The sequence below is a fragment of the Sphaeramia orbicularis genome, chromosome 11 (genome assembly GCF_902148855.1).
Source record: "Sphaeramia orbicularis chromosome 11, fSphaOr1.1, whole genome shotgun sequence".
NCBI classification, from domain to species: domain Eukaryota; kingdom Metazoa; phylum Chordata; class Actinopteri; order Kurtiformes; family Apogonidae; genus Sphaeramia; species Sphaeramia orbicularis.
This window is the reverse complement of record NC_043967.1, coordinates 258,542-278,124: the sequence shown is the minus strand read 5'-3', so window position 1 is coordinate 278,124 and position 19,583 is coordinate 258,542. Positions and strand designations below refer to the sequence as shown.

Sequence of the window (19,583 nt, the reverse complement as noted above, 5' to 3'; positions counted from 1 at the left end):
GTGTAGCAGGAGTCATGGCTGACAGCGAAACAGATGAGTGGCTTCCTAAAAAGAACTCCATTTTCATCGTATGGAATTGGTTTGGCTTTTCCCCAAACGACAAAGCACAAACAACAGTCATTTGCAAAATTTGCACAGATATGGTTCGCATGTTGGATGGCAACACTACGAATTTGTTCAGTCAGCTGAAAAGGTAGCATCCCAAACAGTATGCTGAGAGCCAAAATGCTGGAAGACCAGCCACATTGCAGCCAGAGGCAACAGGTAGTTAAACAAAAGTAAACAACTTTAATGCAAGCATTTAGTAAAGGCACTCTGTATGAGAAGAGTAGCAAACGGTGGAAAGAGGGAACGGAAGCAGTGATTTTTTTGCCTGGCAAAAGATATGCAAATTAGTCTCAAAGATCAATGTAAAGAACTGTGATAAAATCGAGATTGTGATTTCATTTTTAAAAAATCATGATATTATGTTTTTGTGTCACGCACCCCTGCCTACTGTGATGGCTCTGTTTTCTCTGGAGTCCTCATTATACACAGCATATGTACCGTCTGGAGAACATCAGCACATTGAAGAGACCCAACAGTTCATACCATCTGCTGTCACAGTGTACAGTCATTTCAAACGTCTGTATCTTCTCATTCTTCATACTTTTTTTTTTCTTTGTGTAATCTTTATGAAGTCATCAGGAAATGGCTGAAGTGCTGGGAACATTTCCATCTTGCTCGGTGAGTACATTAGGTAACAACCTACTCTCATTTGCCACCCACTGCTCTTCTTTTAGGGTAGTGAGTCAGAAAGTCAGAGAAAGTAACATGGTAGAACACCAACCTCTGCTGCTGAGCACACACAAACCAAATGAATTTACAGCACATTTGTTTCTATGTTGTTTTTACCATTCCAGTAACTAAACTGTACTGCATGTGACTAGGGCTAGGTATCTGAAAGATACAGGGTTACAATTTGATATACTAGCGGCATTGTACCCGTGGTGCCATTGTACGATAGCATGAGAGGCTAAAATTGCCCAGCATACCTTACAACATTTGAATACGGACATAAAATTGTAGCTAGTAGATAGTCAGGTCATGTTTCTATGCATTTGGAGAGTTTGGCGGCAATCGGGCCTGTGAAGGCTGAGGAAAAGCCATACAAACGCCCTCCTGTGCTGCAACATCAGTCAGACGGACACAGAACGTGGATTATATAGTAGGATTGTGATATGGCTGACATAACATCCATCCATCCATCCGTCCATTCATTCATCCATTCATTCATACATCACATTGTCCTTGTAAGGGTCCTGGGAGTGCTGTAGACTATTGAAGCTGCCAGTGGTGTAGGCATAACAATACTTTCTTTTTTGAACATGTCATCATATGTGTATTTCTGGTAGCAGTGGTCTTAAGAAATAAATCAAATCAAATTTTATTTATATAGCACTAAATCATAACAAAAGTTATGTTGTGACACCTCACATATAGAACAGGTCGAAAACAGACTCTGAAGCCATTTTACAGAAACCCAACAGAATCCTTCAGGACACTTGGTGACAGTGGTGAGGAAAAACTTCCTTTCAACAGGAACCTGGAGCAGACATCGACTCCTGGAGGAAGGATGGACGTCTGCCTTGACCAGTTAGAGAGAGAGAGAGAGAGAGAGAGAGAGAGAGAGAGAGGGAGAGAGAGAGAGAGGGAGAGAGAGAGAGAGAGACATTTTGAAGAACTGGACTTGGACAGTTTTATGCAGAAATGGTGCTAGTGGATTTGATGTTTTTCAGCAGCAGGAGGTTGACAGGAAGTAGCATAAGTGTCCACTGCTAACATCAGCATTACAGAAACAATGAACCTAACGGGCTAATGGTGTAACCAGCTATGGATGAATTTGTAATATTTGGACTGGAAGCCATTCGATTCCTCCTCCCCAGCTATTTGTCTGACATTGTGTGAAGCACTACAGTCTACTTGCATAGCTTTAGCTGTTTGTTGTCACATTAGCTGTAGATCAGTGTTTGTCTGCCTTTTCTGAACAAACACCCCCTCACCTCATCATGAGCCTCCTGCCCCCCCCCCATTTTTTTTTTTTTTATGTGTAGCCTACCCATTTCAGTTAAGCTACATTTAAAAGCAATGAGAGAAAAATATATTATAACACTGGAGATGGTTTGAAACTGTAGTATATATTTGCACATTGAAGCAAATTAAGACGCACATTCTTAACATCAACCAGTCACATGAACAGCATGCCTCTATTGGCCAATAACAATATGTGTTCAATGGTACACTCAATTTAGCAAACCTAGGCCTATATATAATCCAAGTTTTTAAATTGACTGCTATTTAACTGAGGGTGGAGGGTTGCAGGAAGAACCAGTCCCTCCTCACTGTAAACTGTGAAAAGGACTTTACTATTAATAAAGAGATGTTGTATGAAGCCACTAAGCCGCTCTGTCTGGTTTACCTTCTGAGTGAACAGATTGGAAATGCTCTGTTTCAAGTGCTGCTCCTTGAGGGCCTGGAAATAAGCCAAATCCTTACACACCTTGTCAGGATGTATTTTATTCAGGTGATCTTTTAAACACAAGGGTTTCATCGCTTCATTTGAAAACCTGCTCGCAAAGCAGGCACATTGGAAGATGAACATTTGTCGGCGAGGGAATTAAGCCAAAGTTAATGTAACCGACACTATTCTGCCTGCACTTTTTCTTTTCTGCCATGTTGTTTGATTAAGTTTCGATATTAAACTTTTTATACATAATTGTGCTGGTGCATATTTTGATCTGATGTAGAATTTTAACCTGTGAAGCTGGGTTTTGCTGCTGTCAGCAGACAGGAGCCATCAACCCCTCTGCCCAAAGATCCTAGAGTGCTCAGTCAGCACTGCATAGGAATTTGTTTAGGGGCGTTGCTATGGAGATAACATGCCAGTAGTAAGAAAAAAAGACACCAGCAGCGCTGGTATTTGTAATCACAAATACCAGCAGCACCGGTATTTGTAATCACGCCCAAAATACATAGTTTTATTTAGGGGGGTGTGATATGACGATATCAGATTGTGAAGGATTAGAATGTATCAATGATCCAACAAAGCTGAGAGATTGTGGAATCGGGGGGGTTATACTGGGGTGTGTTCGGTGCTGCGTGTACCCCACAATGAGTACGTGCAGTGAAAGTAAAGCTTAAAATGCTAGGGTAAGTCTATCATAAGTTAAGACTTGGCCCCCACAGAGGTGGGCATACTTGACTCCATGGACGTCCGCACACATCAGCCTGTTTTTGAATGTGAAATTGGTACGCTCAAGAAACCTCAAACATCCGCAGACAGTGTGCGCAGAGTCCGTGCCGCTCACAGTATGTGCACATTATGCTCTACTTAAGTCCTCCACGTCCTCCACATACAGGGCCGCCGCGTTATACTTTTAGAATAACGTATGTCAACACTATGAACCTGAGACAGTATCCCAAACTGAACTAGAAGAGCAGCCACACCACAGCCAGAGGACACAGGTGGAATGAAACAAAAGCACACAACTTTAATGCAAGCATTTAGTAAAGGCACTCTGTATGAGAAGAGGAGCAAGTACGTTCCACAGTGATCCTTTCTTGGAGTGCCTGGATTATTATTCTTCTCATGTTGGACTTCTTCCTCCATCCCAGACCACCCAATGAACTGATCACCAGTTGAAAAACCAGAGCTACCAGCCACCTGTTCTGTAAGCCTGGAGGATTTTTGGAAACAGGCATTTCTTCATTGATATTCTGTTCTGTATTTTATTAATTTTTTTTTTACTTTTTACAAATTTTTTTTTTTTGTATTGAAAAGTACCTCAAAAACCAAGTGCAGTTATGTTTTTATGTTCAAGAGTGCACTTGATCACAGTGTTGTTTACATTTTTAGTTTTAGTATGTTTATGTTCTTGGCACATGTTGGCAAAATTGCACAAACTAAATTAAAAATTTTCTGGAAGGTTCTTTGGGCTAAATAATTTTTTTCTTTTAGGGTTATGTTTTACATAGAGAAGTTGTTTGGTTGCACTGTTCAGAAACTTGCAAATTAGTCCCAAAGATCAGTGTAAAGAATTGTGATAAAACTGAGATTGTCATTTTATTTTTTTAAAACTGTGATATGTTTTTGCCATATCACCCATCCCTAGTTTTATCTTATTTCATGTTCAAATGAGCAAGGTTTACTCTGATATAGATACTCATACCTTGTGATGAATAATAGTGACTAATGCCCCCCATTTGCCCCCCCAGCATTGTTAAATGCTGCACCACCCCTGTTGAGAAACACTAAAGATAATGTTAGCTGTGGCATCCTGAATGGTCCAGCTTCCACAAAAATGGATTTTGGCATATTTTTGCAAAGTGCAAAATGTTTCTTATTCTGTTCTAGCAATTAACTGTCTGCTGAAAGCTTTGCTTGTAAAATGTTAATAAATAATAAATGCAGCATGTTTTTTAAATGTATTTTTACAATTCTTACAATATTTTTAATACCTTTTACATGCGGCACATTTCTGCTGTCCAAATAATGAAAATTGTGCCAGGTATACTTGCATCATGTGAATTTCATTCAGTTTGTACTTACTTGCCAGCTTTTACTAAAGTGAAAATATAATTATTACCTCTGCCAGGAGGTATTGTGATCACTTTGCTAGGTGTGTTTGTTTGTTAGCAAGAGAACTCAAAAAGTTATGGGCGGATTTGGATGAAAGTATCAGGAAATGTTGATACTGGCACAAGGAAGAAGTGATTAAATTTTGGTGGTGATCGGGGGGGGGGACTGGTCTGTGCTCTTCGAGTGCTTTTCTTGTCAATGCTGCAATTAGCAACAAGGAGGTTTTGGACTGTGTAGCCACAATGCATGTCTAGGAATTTGGGTTTCTGAAGGGGCACTAAAGGCGGGGGAAGACTGTGCTTGTTTGTGTCATTGGTCTTTCCCAGGAATAGCTCACTCCACCTTTACCTTTGCCATACAATGGACATGCAAGACAAACAGCAGATAACTGTCTGTTAGTCTGTAAGTTATACTTTTTTACCCTTGGCCACACTGGCCGCAGGGCATTGTCATTAGTTGGTCGTCCATCCGTCCATCTGTCTTTCCAGTATGTGCAAAAACTTTAGCATGCACCAGCAGTTTTCAACTGCAGGGGGCAGCAGATAGTCAACAAAGATGATAAGGTGGGGGGAGTTCACTTTGACTGTCACAGCTTTATCAAAACGTCCTCCACATACAGGTCTAGGGCTGGGTAAAAAAACACATCGATCTTAGATTGATTTTATTTTAATTTTGCATAATCGAGTAACAGTAGATGAGATGGATTTTTCAGAGCAGGACTGTGAGTACCTGACCCAGGTTCCACCGATGCGGAGGCGTGGCCGGCTCTGTGTCATGAGCCCCTGGGGGAGACTGTCTCACTCACTACAGTTCTCGCACATGAGGGGCGTTGGAGGAAGGGTGGGGAAAACCCCTCCAGTGGAGGTCCTCCTAGCCTCAAACTCAAACCAGCAGTGCGGAGGAACTGGCTGTGTGGTTGGCTGTGTGGTTGGCTGTGTGGTTGGCTGTGTGGTTGGCTGTCTGGTTGGCTGTGTGGTTGGCTGTCTGGTTGGCTGTGTGGTTGGCTGTCTGGTTGGCTGTCTGGTTGGCTGGCTGGTTGGCTGTGTGGTTGGCTGTCTGGTTGGCTGTCTGGTTGGCTGTCTGGTTGGCCGTCTGGTTGGCTGTGTGGTTGGCTGTCTGGTTGGCTGTCTGGTTGGCTGGCTGTCTGGTTGGCTGTCTGGTTGGCCGTCTGGTTGGCTGGCTGTCTGGTTGGCTGTCTGGTTGGCTGTCTGGTTGGCTGGCTGTCTGGTTGGCTGTCTGGTTGGCTGTCTGGTTGGCCGTCTGGTTGGCCGTCTGGTTGGCCGTCTGGTTGGTTGGCTGTCTGGTTGGCTGGCTGTCTGGTTGGCTGTCTGGTTGGCTGTCTGGTTGGCTGTCTGGTTGGCCGTCTGGTTGGCCGTCTGGTTGGTTGGCTGTCTGGTTGGCTGGCTGTCTGGTTGGCTGGCTGGTTGGCTGGCTGTCTGGTTGGCTGTCTGGTTGGCTGTCTGGTTGGCTGTCTGGTTGGCTGGCTGTCTGGTTGGCTGGCTGGTTGGCTGGCTGTCTGGTTGGCTGTCTGGTTGGCTGTCTGGTTGGCTGTCTGGTTGGCTGTCTGGTTGGCTGTCTGGTTGGCTGGCTGTCTGGTTGGCTGTCTGGTTGGCTGTCTGGTTGGCTGTCTGGTTGGCCGAGGCTCTCCGTTGTGGGTCGTGGAAGCCGGTTGTTGTAGGAATATGAACTTGGATCCACACTCAGCCATAGGTGATACTATCAGTTACTGTGGAGTTAGAGGAACAGAACAGTACAGCGACAATCCTCCCTGCTCCGCCTGACGACGACAACCCCCCCCCCCCCCAGCTCCAATAGATTGTTTCCAGTGACTTTCTTATAGCGAGGGTCCAACATGATTATGTTTCGGGGGGGGCAAAACCAGCCACAAAACAGAATAAAGATGACGAAGAGGTCCGTTCTGATCCACTGTAGAAACATGGACATGTTTGTGTCCCATTCATTATGTAAAAGCAGATTCAGCTGTTTACTGCTGAAATTTCATATTTATTTCCTTTTAATGTCAATATTGATACCAGTTGTTGCGCTTGGTCTAGGAGTTGCCAAGACGCAACATGGTGTGAGACTCCCTTCCCTCCATGTCCCTTAACAAACAGGAGCAAGCTAAAAAAAAAAAAAAAAATGACCAGCAATCATGCAACTTCAATTTGAGATATTTATTTACAAAAAAAGAAAATTAAATCAGGTAGGGAACCAAAGTAACAATCATAACAAACAGAATCATACTCCAGGCTCACTATGCTGACTTACAAACGCAAACCAAGGAAACCAAAATAGATCAATCTTACCTATACTCCTAACAGAAAAACAGGAGAAAACTTAAAGAAAAGATTCCCTCCTTTTGCATCTGTCTATACAAAGCTCTCCAACCAAAATAATAGAAGGCTGGTCACAAATGAGGGGGGTGGGAAGAGAGGAGTCTCCTGGGAGGTATGGTGATCCTGCTTTAAATTTCCCAGCTCATCACCGAGGAACCAATCAGCAGCAGCGGCAGTCCAGCACCACACCTGCAGCTCATCCTCCATCAACCGCTATCTGTTTGGAAGAAAGACAGAGAACACACAGCCATACACAGAAGAGAACAGAAAAACCACAAAAAATACCACAGAATCACAACTGACACAGCACATTACAGAATCAAAGTCACTAACCCTTAACACCAGTACTGATGTGTTGTGTGGCAACGGTTTTCAAATAATCAGGTTACAGCTCCAAATTGTACTTTGGTGTCACTAAATGAATCTGAATCAAACAGTTAATACTGAATCAAATCAATATTGGATCAAATCGAATCGTGATTAACTGATTCAGAACCTTATGAATCGAAATGGAATCGATTAAGGAAATTGGCCATGATACCCAGCTCTATACTGCGCCATCGCATTACCTATAGAATTATGTACTGAGATCTGGACTGAGGTGTGTGTGTGTGTGTGTGTGTGTGTGTGCGCTGGGGGGGGGGGGGGGTCTGGCACATTGTCTATCCTTCCGTCTGTCTGTAGATGCAAAATCTTTGGTGTGGACTGAAGGCCGAGGGTTTTCAAGAGCACGCATTATGTTAATTAGTAGTGGTTGATGGAAGACACCTTTGACAAACGCTGCTTTTAGTGCAGTTGTTCATTACAAACATTTCTCTCAGCTCTAGGTATGGTTAACCAGCATTTGCACAACTCTCATGTTTGTAGAAAAACACTGTATAATATTTGACCAATCAAACCAGTCCATTTTTTCAGGTCAAAGCGTTGAATTCGACCATCGGCCTTGATGATTCATTCACTGAGTCACAGTCATGAGGGTCCTCAGTGTTAAAATGAGTTGCTATAAATAGCCTGAGTGCTATCAGTGTCCCGGCCTATTGTCCCCTCACCACAAAACAAGGCTCTAGTCTTTCCTCTGGCCCCGTGCTGTGTTTTTGTGAGGCTGTGTGTCTTGTCACAGACACCAGAGCAGAGGGGATCAGGTTGCTGGTTCAGTCATTTGTAGCTGTGGCTTGTCTGTGGACAGAGGCGTGTTTTTAGTGTGTGTCTGTGTGTTTGTGTCAGCTGGCATGTCCTCCAAAGACAGACTCATGGATGGATCAGTCAACGGGCTCTGCAAACAGACTGACAGAGAAGGGAGAGTTTTTCCTTGTCACTTTGTTTGGCAAGTTGTTTAACTGGTAACACTGTGGGATGGTTTATCTTGTTTGTGAGTGGAAGAGAAGCAGGCTCAGAAGAGAACACAAGACTCAGCAATTTCTCTTCATGTTAGTGCAGTTTAATTTGATTTGATAAGTCTGTTTGCGCCAACGTTATTATCGTTAACGAAAACTAACGAAATGATGAAAACTAGAATTGTAAAAACATTTTCGTTAACTGAAATAAATAAAAACTATAATTAAAAGAAAAAAACGATAACTAACTGAAACTGTATTGTGTGTTTACAAAACTAACAAAAACAGATAATTATGGATAAAATTCCCTTTGTTTTCGTCTTTGTCAATGTCGGATTGATACGAAATTGATTTATTCCCCTCAAGCAATTTTATCTAGCGGCACCATATGATATTTAAGGGTCCGTCACTTGTGTTCACTTGTGGTTTCCAGTCGTCTTCTGGTCCCCACTCTACCTGGAAACATGGAGACTAAAGTTGGGAGAAAGCAGCAGAGTCCTGTCTGGGATTTATTTGAATACGACGACAGAGAAGAAGAGAAAAGATATTGTCACAACCCAGCTCTAAGGTTGTGCCATAAATGGAGACGGAGGAGGTGGAACAAAATGTAAGAGTGACTTATTAAATAAACTAACAAACAAAACACTGAGTTAACAAAGAAAAGACAAAAAAGACGGCAGTCGAGAGGACAATGTGGACCAGGCGGGGCAGAGCAGGACCAGGGGGGGCAGAGCAGGACCAGGCGGGGCAGAGCAGGACCAGGCCGGGCAGAGCAGGACCAGGCGGGGCAGAGCAGGACCAGGGGGGGCAGAGCAGGACCAGGCTGGGCAGAGCAGGACCAGGGGGGGCAGAGCAGGACCAGGCTGGGCAGAGCAGGACCAGGCTGGGCAGAGCAGGACCAGGCGGGGCAGAGCAGGACCAGGGGGGGCAGAGCAGGACCAGGGGGGGCAGAGCAGGACCAGGCCGGGCAGAGCAGGACCAGGCCGGGCAGAGCAGGACCAGGGGGGGCAGAGCAGGACCAGGCCGGGCAGAGCAGGACCAGGCCGGGCAGAGCAGGACCAGGCGGGGCAGAGCAGGACCAGGGGGGGCAGAGCAGGGAGCAGACACGGGAGAGTGACCCGAGAGAGACCAGACCAGACCAGAGCCGAGCCGAGCCGAGCCAAGCTGAGCAGACCTGAGAGGGAGTGATCTGTCACAGGTGCAACTATTCAGGAGATCTCCATCTGTAAAAGAAACTGACAGTGCCCCTAGTGCCCAAGAGGTGCGGGGCTGTCACAATATGAAAAAACTAAAACTAAGCATTTAGAAAATAACGAAAACTAATAAAAACTATCAAACCTGCTCTAAAACAAATTAAAACTAACTGAATTAGAGAAAAAAAAGTCAAAACTAAATAAAACTAAACTAGAATGAAAAATCCAAACCTGTTAGAACCTTGGTGTGCACCAGGCATTTCTGTCTTCAACAAACTTTTCCTTCTGTTTATCTGAGAGGAAATTCAGATCAACCCAGAAATGACAAGGAACCAGAATAGTAACGGCTAAAGGCTTTCAGTCCAGTGTGGTCGAGGTGCTGCAGACTGATGCTGCTACTGAAGAAACAAGTATTTTTGGAGCTTTTACTTCTTATCAGTTTAAGTTGTTGAACAGTTTAATTTCTGATGCATCAGGAATTAGCTGTCACTTCAGTTCTGCTCCTCTACATTGAATCCAAATTTTGGCTAGTTTTGGATAATGAGTATGTTTACATTTACACCAAAATGCAACTACTGACAATATTTTGAATTTGACAGATATCATGTTAAGTGGTAGGTTCCACTTGGATATTCTGAATTAGCCCTTTTTCCAGTTGAGAAATGCAGAATATGATGGTATTATTCCGGTGTAATAAAGATTATTTGTATAACAGCATTCAGAAAATTAATCTAATCTAATCTAATCCAACCTTTTGTTCGGTTATAACAGAAGATACCAATAAACTGACCTTTTCTAGAGGGTGTTTGAAGGTGTGTACACAGTGAGCATCCACCCCCAAAGCAAAACTTTGAAAACAATGATTCTTACTGCACAACTGCATGTAAACAGGATTATTAGAGGAACACTCATTTTTATTGGAATATTTTCCTTTTCAGAAAAAAACCCCCAGAATATCATGCATGTAAACAGTCATTGTCTGTCTGCATTCATGATGCATTTTTTTCCATTTTAACCTTTGCTGATGGCACATTCTTCCACTTCTATAGATTATCATCACAGTAGTGTCTTGCAGATTTACACCTGAACAGTAGTATTGCTTTTATTAACCACAGGTCACTAATGTGCACTTGCATTCCCTTTTGGTACTGTAGCTGCTGTAGCTTATGGTTCTGTCCTAATGACATGCAAAGCTCTTGTGTTGTTGTGTGTCCACTCCACTGAAGTTGCCTTGGCAACATGTAAACCTTCTCCATCTGCTGTGCAACAGATCACCTTTGACCTCAATGTTAAGTTGAACAGTATCAGTGAAATTAATCTCATTTCATTACTGAATAAAAGATCTAAATCATTTCTTTCTTGGTGTAACGACGGGTCGCTGTTACGTCTGTTGTTAGTTATAGTCGGTGTATTGAATGATGGCGACAGTAAAGGGCAATTCATGGATCCCAGAAATATACACACTTTGTTTTGAACTGAGATCTTCATTGAATATAATTTGTGTTGTAATGCTGTGGCGGAGCGGGTCTGGCGAGGGGATGGCGAGCCGTTTGCGCTGCGGTCCTCTTCACCGTTCCTGGGCAGATTACAAAGAAGGTGCACGTTAACTGTCAATTGTATGTAGCAGGTGTGATATTGCATATAAGTTCAACGTACCAGTATTATTTTAGAATATTGTGGGAAATGGGCTTAAGATGCTGACTTAGCGTATGTGTGCGTCTGTTTCTGGCATGGTCTCCGGCCAAAAGAATCCCTGGTGGTGGTGGTGGTGGTGGTGGTGGTGGGGGGGGGGGGCTTGGTCACTATTTGAAGGTTCCAGGAGGATGAGCACACACAGGAGGTTGAAGGAGGGGTGTTTGCTGTTGGGTGAAATGTAAATATGTACATATGTGTTTTATATAGTGTTGTTTTGGTGTTTGGTTCATATTAATATTCGTAAATAGTGTATTTTGTGAGTTAGTGGTGTTTTTTAAAGGTAAAAAAAAAAGTATAGTTGGTGTGTATATTGTGTCTCCCCTGCGGTAAATGGTTTATCCCAGTTACGTGCACAGTGCACTTTTGTATATATTTGGGCCTGTTAGTGTTTGTAGGTTGATGGTGAAGGTTGTGTTTGGAGTCTCCGGAGAAAATAAATAAAAACAAATATTTTTGGCTACAACACCTGGGTCCAAGCTCCTTTTTGACCACTCGAGCTATTACACTTGGTTATGTTGCAGTAGAAGAATCTGGCAGTAAGTGGAGGGAAAATGACCTGAATACATGGGGTCAACTGTCCTTTAAGATCACCACTGCACATGTGACCCAGACCAGCAGGCAGATGTAACTGTTATCTGTGTGAGTTATGTGAATAGATGTGTTTTTCCTGCAGGCACTTTTATCCCTCCAACATCATTATGTGACAGCTACACGTGAATGTTTTCAGTTTATTTTCAGCTTGTTCTCTGAGTAAGCATGTGAATCATGTTGCATTCTACTTTAAAAAAAAAAAAAAAAAAAGGCAGAACATTAGGAGACTGATGCTATATTTGGACTGGGTGATAAAAGAGAAGTGGGCTGCAGCATGGTCTCAGTTGGCTTTTCAGGTGTCCTTCACATGTGGAGATTTTTAAAGGAAGTGTTGGGACATTTTGGATAAATGTCTAAGAGTTGGACTGATCACGTTAGAAAAGCTCTTTTCTTGTTTCATGAAGAAGACATTCACAGAGTAAATGCCAGGCATAATGAAAAGTGACAATAATCACATCTGTCTGACAACTGTCTGATGAAGGAGTGTGTAGCAGTACTAGATGATGCATGTTTGAGTGGTGACAGGCAGACCAGAGGAGTCCTGACATGTTAGCACAGGCTGTGAATGCTGCTGGTCCACATCGCATACGCCACACATCACCTACACTACCTGCTTTGTGCTGCATTGCACAACGCACACTGCACTTCCTTTGAAACTCGCTGTTGTTTGATGTTAAATTTGAGCTCAGTCGATTCATTACTAGTTGCGTCAGCTTCCTATCGTATAACGCATTTATTCTCTGTCTCTCCTCCAGGGGTGTCGTCCCGGGTCCCAGAGATCATGGCAGCAGGTACCCACTCTCCTGGAGGCCCCAACGGCATAATCCGGAGCCAGTCCTTCGCCGGCTTCAGCACTTTACAGGAACGACGCTCACGGTGATCAAAGGCCTTCCAGATTGTTCCATCTATTGTGCAATTGATGTTTGTCCTGTTTGATTGTTCAGCTGAGGTTTTAGGGTGCATGAAAACATTCCACACTGCCACAACACTTGTTCATCAGTGTAATCTGAGTCGGGCATATGATACTATCTGTAGTGTATGAGTAGAAATCCAAACAGATTTGTCAATGGTGGAGAAATTATCCCTCACCAAAGCAGACTGTTACAAAACAGGGATGGATTCTCATGTCTGGACATGTTATTACAATTAAATTATTTAGGAGTCGTCATATTGAAACTGTTTGAAAAAAAATTGTTTATTTTTCATCATAATGAAAATCCTGCTAGTGTTGGTGAAACTAATATCTGAAATTACATTTTATCATCATTTCCACATTGTTGTACACCATTTTACTGTTTTTCTTTAATTTCATCATTTCATTGTGCCCCATTCCTCTACTATAAATTCACCAGAGTTTGAGAGATTATGGAAATTAGTATTTTGAACCTTGGTACAAAGAGTTCTGAAATTAGCTTTGTATATTTACGAATCTCCCATGTTCAGTTTTATGAACAAAAGCCAAAAAGAAACAGATTTAGTTATACATGTTCCAAAATTCTATCCCAGCAAATAAATCTGTTCATCAGATGTACACTATACTGCCATAAGTATTCGCTCACCTGCCTTGACTCGCATATGAACTTAAGTGACATCCATCCATCCATCCATCCATCCATTATCCACTGCTTCATCCGGGGCCGGGTCACGGGGGTAACAGTCTAAGCAGGGATGCCCAGACTTCCCTCTCCTCAGACTCCTCCTCCAGCTCTTCCGGGGGGGACCCCGAGGCGTTCCCAGGCCAGCTGAGAGACATAGTCTCTCCAACGTGTCCTGGGTCTTCCCCGAGGTCTCCTCCCGGTGGGACATGCCCGGAACACCTCCCCAGGGAGGCGTCCAGGAGGCATCCGAAACAGATGCCCGAGCCACCTCAGCTGGCCCCTCTCAACGTGGAGGAGCAGCGGCTCTACTCCGAGCTCCTCCCTGGTGACTGAGCTCCTCCCCCTATCCCTAAGGGTGCGCCCAGCCACCCTGCGGAGGAAACTCATTTCGACCGCTTGAATCCGGGATCTTGTCCTTTCGCTCCTGACCCAAAGCTCCTGACCATAGGTGAGGGTAGGAATGTTGATTGACCGGTAAATCCAGAGCTTTGTCTCTTGGCTCAGCTCCTTCTTCACCACAACCGACCGGTACAACGACTGCATCACTGCAGACGCTGCACCGATCCGTCTGTCAGTCTCACGCTCCATCCTTCCCTCACTCGTGAACAAGACCCCAAGATACTTGAACTCCTCCACTTGGGGCAAAGACTCTCCACCGACCCGGAGAGGGCAAACCACCTTTTTCTGGTCGAGGACCATGGCCTCGGATTTGGAGGTGCTGATCCTCATCCCGCTCGCTTCACACTCGGCTGCAAACCGCCCCAGTGCACGCTGAAGGTCCAGGTTCGATGAGGCCAACAGGACAACGTCATCTGCAAAAAGCAGAGATGAAATCCTGTGGTCCCCAAACCGGACCCCCTCCGGCCCCTGGCTGCGCCTAGAAATTCTGTCCATAAAAATTATGAACAGAACCGGTGACAAAGGGCAGCCCTGCCGGAGACCAACATGCACCTGGAACAGGTCTGACTTACTGCCGGCAATGCGAACCAGGCTCCTGCTTCGGTCATACAAGGACCGGACTGCCCTTAGCAAAGAAGAAGAAGAAGAAGGAGACTTAAGTGACATCCCATTCTTAATTCATAGGGTTTAATATGACGTCGGTCCACCCTTTACAGTGCATTTGTGACATGACACACTGATGGCCTGGCTCTCAGTCTCTGCTCTAATTCATCCTAAAGCATGGAATTGTCAGTTGACGATACCATGCTCCCAACTTTGTGGGAACAGTTTGGAGCTGGCCCCTTCCTCTTCCAACATGACTGTGCACCAGTGCACAAAGCAAGGTCCATAAAGACATGGATGACAGAGTCTGGTGTGGATGAACTGGACTGGCCTGCACACAGTCCTGACCTCAACCCCACAGAACACCTTTGGATGAATTAGAGCGCAGACTGAGAGCCAGGCCTTCTGTCCAACGTGAGTGTGTGATCTCACTAATGCGCTTCGAGAAGAATGGTCCAAAAGTCCCATGAACACACTCCTAAACCTTGTTGAAAGCCTTCCCAGAAGAGTTGAAGCTTTTATAGCTGCAAAGGGTGGACCCACGTCATATTAAACCCTATAGATTAAAAAGGACTCGGGTGCACAGTGTGAAAGCGTCCTAGGAGTCTGGGGGGGTTGTGGGGGGGTAACAGTAGGTGAGCTAAACTTATTGAAAAACCACTTTAACTGGTTTGCTCTGTCCAGGCTCCCTGATGTCTGTCTGTCCCTCCCCTTCATCCCTGGGGTCTTCTTCATCCCCGTCCGCATTTCTTTCACATGGTTCTGCTGGAGTTTGGCCTCCAGCTCATTCCTGTGGTCGTCCTTACATGTCCTCAGCTCCTCTCTGTCTCCAGACCTTGAAGCCCTCGTCCTCTTGTTCAGAAGTGCTTTCAGGTCACTGTTGATCCAAGGCTTGTTGCTGGGGTAACAACGCACGCTCCAGGCTGGCATGGTGGTGTTTTCACAGAATTTGATGTATTTTGTGATGCAGTCAGTAATGTGGTCAAGATCCCCTTCAAACGGATCACAGAGCACGTCCCAGTCCACTGTCTCGAATCACTCCTTAAGTCAGTGGTTTCCAACCTTTTTTGGCTCATGACCCCATTTTAACTTCACACATTTCTGGTGACCCCAGACATTCAAAATGGAGACTTTTTTTTTTTGCTAAAATTAATTTGTTTTTGATCATGTAATAGTTTGCTATACTATGTTGCAAATAAATGTTAATTTTACACAACATTTATGTTATATAATGTACATTTTTATTAGTAAGTTTTAATTTTTTTTTTTACATTTTTTTATCAATTAGTAGAAATTTCAGGCAATCCCATTTGAATTCCAGGCGATCCTACATGGGGTCCAGACCCTAAGGTTCAAAAACACTGCATTAACTGCTCCCAATCCCCTTTTTAAGTTGTGTGCTACAGTCTGTTCTTTCTCAAACTGATAAAATCTTGCACCACAAACATCTGAAACCAGTGTTCAAGTGTTTCGACTGAAATGAGGAGGAAAGAGGGTCTTACTTAGAGGTTCACCTGGGGTGTAAATCCACCAGCAGCACCAAAGTTTGCATTGGTCGATCATTTTACAGGGAAACCTTGCCACTTTATTAAGATTTTTTTTCTTTTTTTTTTTTATCAATTACTAGAAATTTCAGGCGACCCCATTTGAATTCCAGGCGACCCCACGTGGGGTCCCAACCCCAAGGTTGAAACACACTGCCTTAAGTGCATCAGCAGCCTCCTCTGTGCACCTCCTCACTGTCTTGGCCGTTTTCAGACTGGGTATCCAAGTCTGTATTCAAGTATGATAGACGCCAAAGTCCACTTGATTTTATCAATGTGAATGCAAACATTCCATGCAGAAGTACCATACCTGAGTCCAGCTGAGAAGGTATTCCTGGGTACAGTCTGTGTGGATTCCAGTACGGAACGTTGCAGTGTGAAAACAATCGGTATCCAAAACTGGAAGTGACCCCATCACCATAGCAGCCTCGGATCTGTGTGCTGCAGGCTTGCCTTATTGACTGAACCACTCGATCAGGGACAATGAAGGTCACTCTTCTTCTCTTTTTCTCAAACTAGTGAACAGACAAGTGTTGCCTGTTTCAAGGTTCTAATAGTTTTGGATTTTTCATTATAGTTTAATTTTATTTAGTTTTGACTTTTTTTTCTCTAATTCAGTTCATTTAAATTAATTTTTAGAGCGGGTTTGCTAGTTTCATTAGTTTTCGTTATTTTCTAAATGCTTAGTTGTAGTTTTGTCATCTCTTCTTCTCTGTCGTCGTATTCAAATAAATCCCAGACAGGACTCTGCTGCTTTCTCCCAACTTTAGTCTCCATGTTTCCAGGTAGAGTGGGGACCAGAAGACGACTGGAAACCACAAGTGAACACAAGTGACGGACCCTTAAATATCATATGGTGACAGCAGAGAAAATTGCTTGAGGGAAATAAACTGATTTTATGTCAGTCCAACACTGACAAAGACGAAAACGAAGGGAATTTTATCCAGAATTTTTATATGTTTTAGTTAGTTTTGTAAACACACAATACAGTTTCAGTTAGTTATTGTTTTTTTTTTCTTTTAATTATAGTTTTTATTTATTTCAGTTAACAAAAATGTTTTTACAATTCTGGTTTTCGTCATTTCATTAGTTTTTGTTAACGATAATAACTTTGGCCTGTCTTGCCACCATTGTAGACAAATGAACAGAACAGTCGTATGGTTGATGAGGTAAGGGTTTGTCACTTCCATATTTGTTGGATAGCTACAGAATTCCCTCCACACCACCACCTGCTGTTTCAGCCCTGTATTACCCACTTGTGCTTGGGCACAGGCTGCAGTATGTGCTTGTGAAAGCAACATCTGCTGGAACGGTGCGATCGTATCCAGGTACAACATAAATCCGGATACCCTGTCTGAAAACGCCTGTAGGAGACAGTCTGCCAGTCGCATAGTTCTCCATTACAAAGACTAACAAAAGTAACAGGACAAAGGTAGCAAAACTTAGTCCAGCCATCACCACAATGTTTATCAACAAAATGTGATTAAAACAAAAAAGTAGAGAAAAACTGATAAAAAAGTAAAAAGATAAAATCATGATGGTAGCTGCTGTTGCTGGCTGGCCTCCTGGCAAGGCACCATCTTTATTTTTGTAATAAGAAAATAAGAACTTTGTTTTTATTATCCACCAGTACTTAATTCGGTTTACAGAAGAGATACACACCTGGCAGTAACACCTGGGGAATAAAATGGCGCTGGGATGGAAGCTGTATCACTCACATGGAAGTGTAACCGGGTCTGAACGATCCTCACACAGACAAAGGAACTGAGCCTTGTGATAAATGACAGGCTTCAGCAAGTCAATCGGTCCATCAAAAAGAAAGTGAATTGTTGTGACTAATTCAGTTTTTATTTTTCGCTCCCCAGCCGATAGGCCATGAGCTGTAGTGAAGGCACTGTGTCCGTCGTCAACCTCGTTTGCAATTTCTTCAAACATGTTCTGTGACAAAACTACTTGTTGGATTCATTTCAAAATTTTATATGTAGCTTCTGTGGGACAGTGTTTACAAAGTTTGTGCACAGTTTTGAAAAAATAAATTTTTAGAATTTTTGACACATTTTTGAAATGTTACAAATACGGCTTTACTTATAATAGTCCATATTTTGATGGTTTATAACATGGAAATGGTTATAGATATCAATATAGTTACTATTGATCACTGATGGGGAGTCATATATGGCCTTTTTTATTTGATTAGTTGAGTTATTCTCCAGTTAAAGTACCACCCACTTCTATTGGAAGATTGATCTCCTGCATCAAGACCACAGGACTCTAACATAGCAACCTCACAAATTCAACTTACTGATTCTTGATCGAACATTCCAGTGAGATACAGGGCCATTGGTTCTTTTTTTATTTGGAGATGTTGGGGATTGAATATACTTGATGGATAAGAGCTTTAGTTTCCTCCTTGACTGATCTCTGACGCTTCTCAACACTCAGGGTACGTTTACACGGCAACACTCCGCAAAGATTTCTCCTTTGCGTTATAAAATCATTCCGCGTTAAGACGAAGCCGCTATGATAACGATCTGAGTTAACATGAGTCCGCGAGGACGGCTGAATACGCTGTAGTGTCCATGCCAGACCAGTAGCTGGCGATGTAGAGCTGTAGTGAAACAGTGGCGGTAAAACACGCGCCTGCACACAAATGATTTCCGGTTTAGACAGCCTTTAAATGAGGAGAAGAAGAAGAAGAAGAGGCGGACAACACTATTTACAAACAACAATGGTGAGTGGTCATACAAAGACGCAGGACTTCTTTGTCTGGACAGACAAGCTGAGCACAGTTAGCAGCACGTATGTTGTTCTGAAACCGGCCATTGTTGTTGTGGTTGTTCCCTCTTTTTCTGCAGCTTTATTGTGTCATAGAGGCTGGCAAACCAGCTTGGAGGTGCATTACCGCCACCAACTGGCCTGGAGTGGGTTAACTGGCGGTTCTTGGCTGCGCGCGCATGCGGTGACGTCATATTTTACCCCGGAACGCTCCGATTCGCGTTAAAACGGAGCTGAAATGCGGAGCGTATCGATAACATTCCACCCTGGACCCTGGCATCAAAAGTTTCCGGATTCAGGCACTCTAGGCACCGTTTCCATGGTAACAGAAGGCGAATCCGCCATGAAATCTTCCCGGAGTCGACTGAATCCTACGCCGTGTAAACGGCCCCTCAATCATCACAGGACAAAACCTCTGTCATTCACCTTCCAGAAATAGCTCTTACAGTCTGCGTTGTCTGGGCCGGGCTTTAGCTCCTGTTTAGCAGCCCTGAACATGTCTGAAGCACTCGTTCCCCCTCTTTTGTCTGTGCTCAGACGGTGGATGGGGTAATTGGCTGGAATGACTCGGTTGAGTGTGTGGGCGACCGACAGCAGTTGACAAGTTACCATCCTGATAATGAACGAGGCGGAGATATGGCTTCTGAGGTCACTGGAGTGTGTTAGTGCACTGTGTGATGGCTGTGTGTTGCTGAACGCCATCCTCAGTCTCCTGTCTGAGACTGTTTTCTGTAATGTTTGTTAAAACAACGTTTGTGTGTAGATTGATCATTAAAGTCTGTATGGAACTATATAATCTGTGGTTGCATATGTACATAACAGACCTAAACAGACCCTAGTGCACTACAGCTTGCATGATCCCCAAGGCTATGCAATGCTCCCATTCAGACTTGTCCT

The 19,583-nt window shown here is 43.7% G+C and overlaps 1 protein-coding gene across 2 annotated transcripts in view; it reads left to right on the top strand.

Moving 5' to 3' along the window:
* Positions 1 to 19,583, top strand: part of ripor2 (RHO family interacting cell polarization regulator 2) — a 144,166-nt gene that overhangs the window by 75,102 nt on the left and 49,481 nt on the right. For both annotated transcript variants that reach the window (XM_030147432.1, XM_030147433.1), the window contains exon 2: positions 12,523 to 12,643. In XM_030147432.1, coding sequence (XP_030003292.1) covers positions 12,523 to 12,643 — 121 coding nt within the window. The remainder of the gene's footprint in view (positions 1 to 12,522; positions 12,644 to 19,583) is intronic.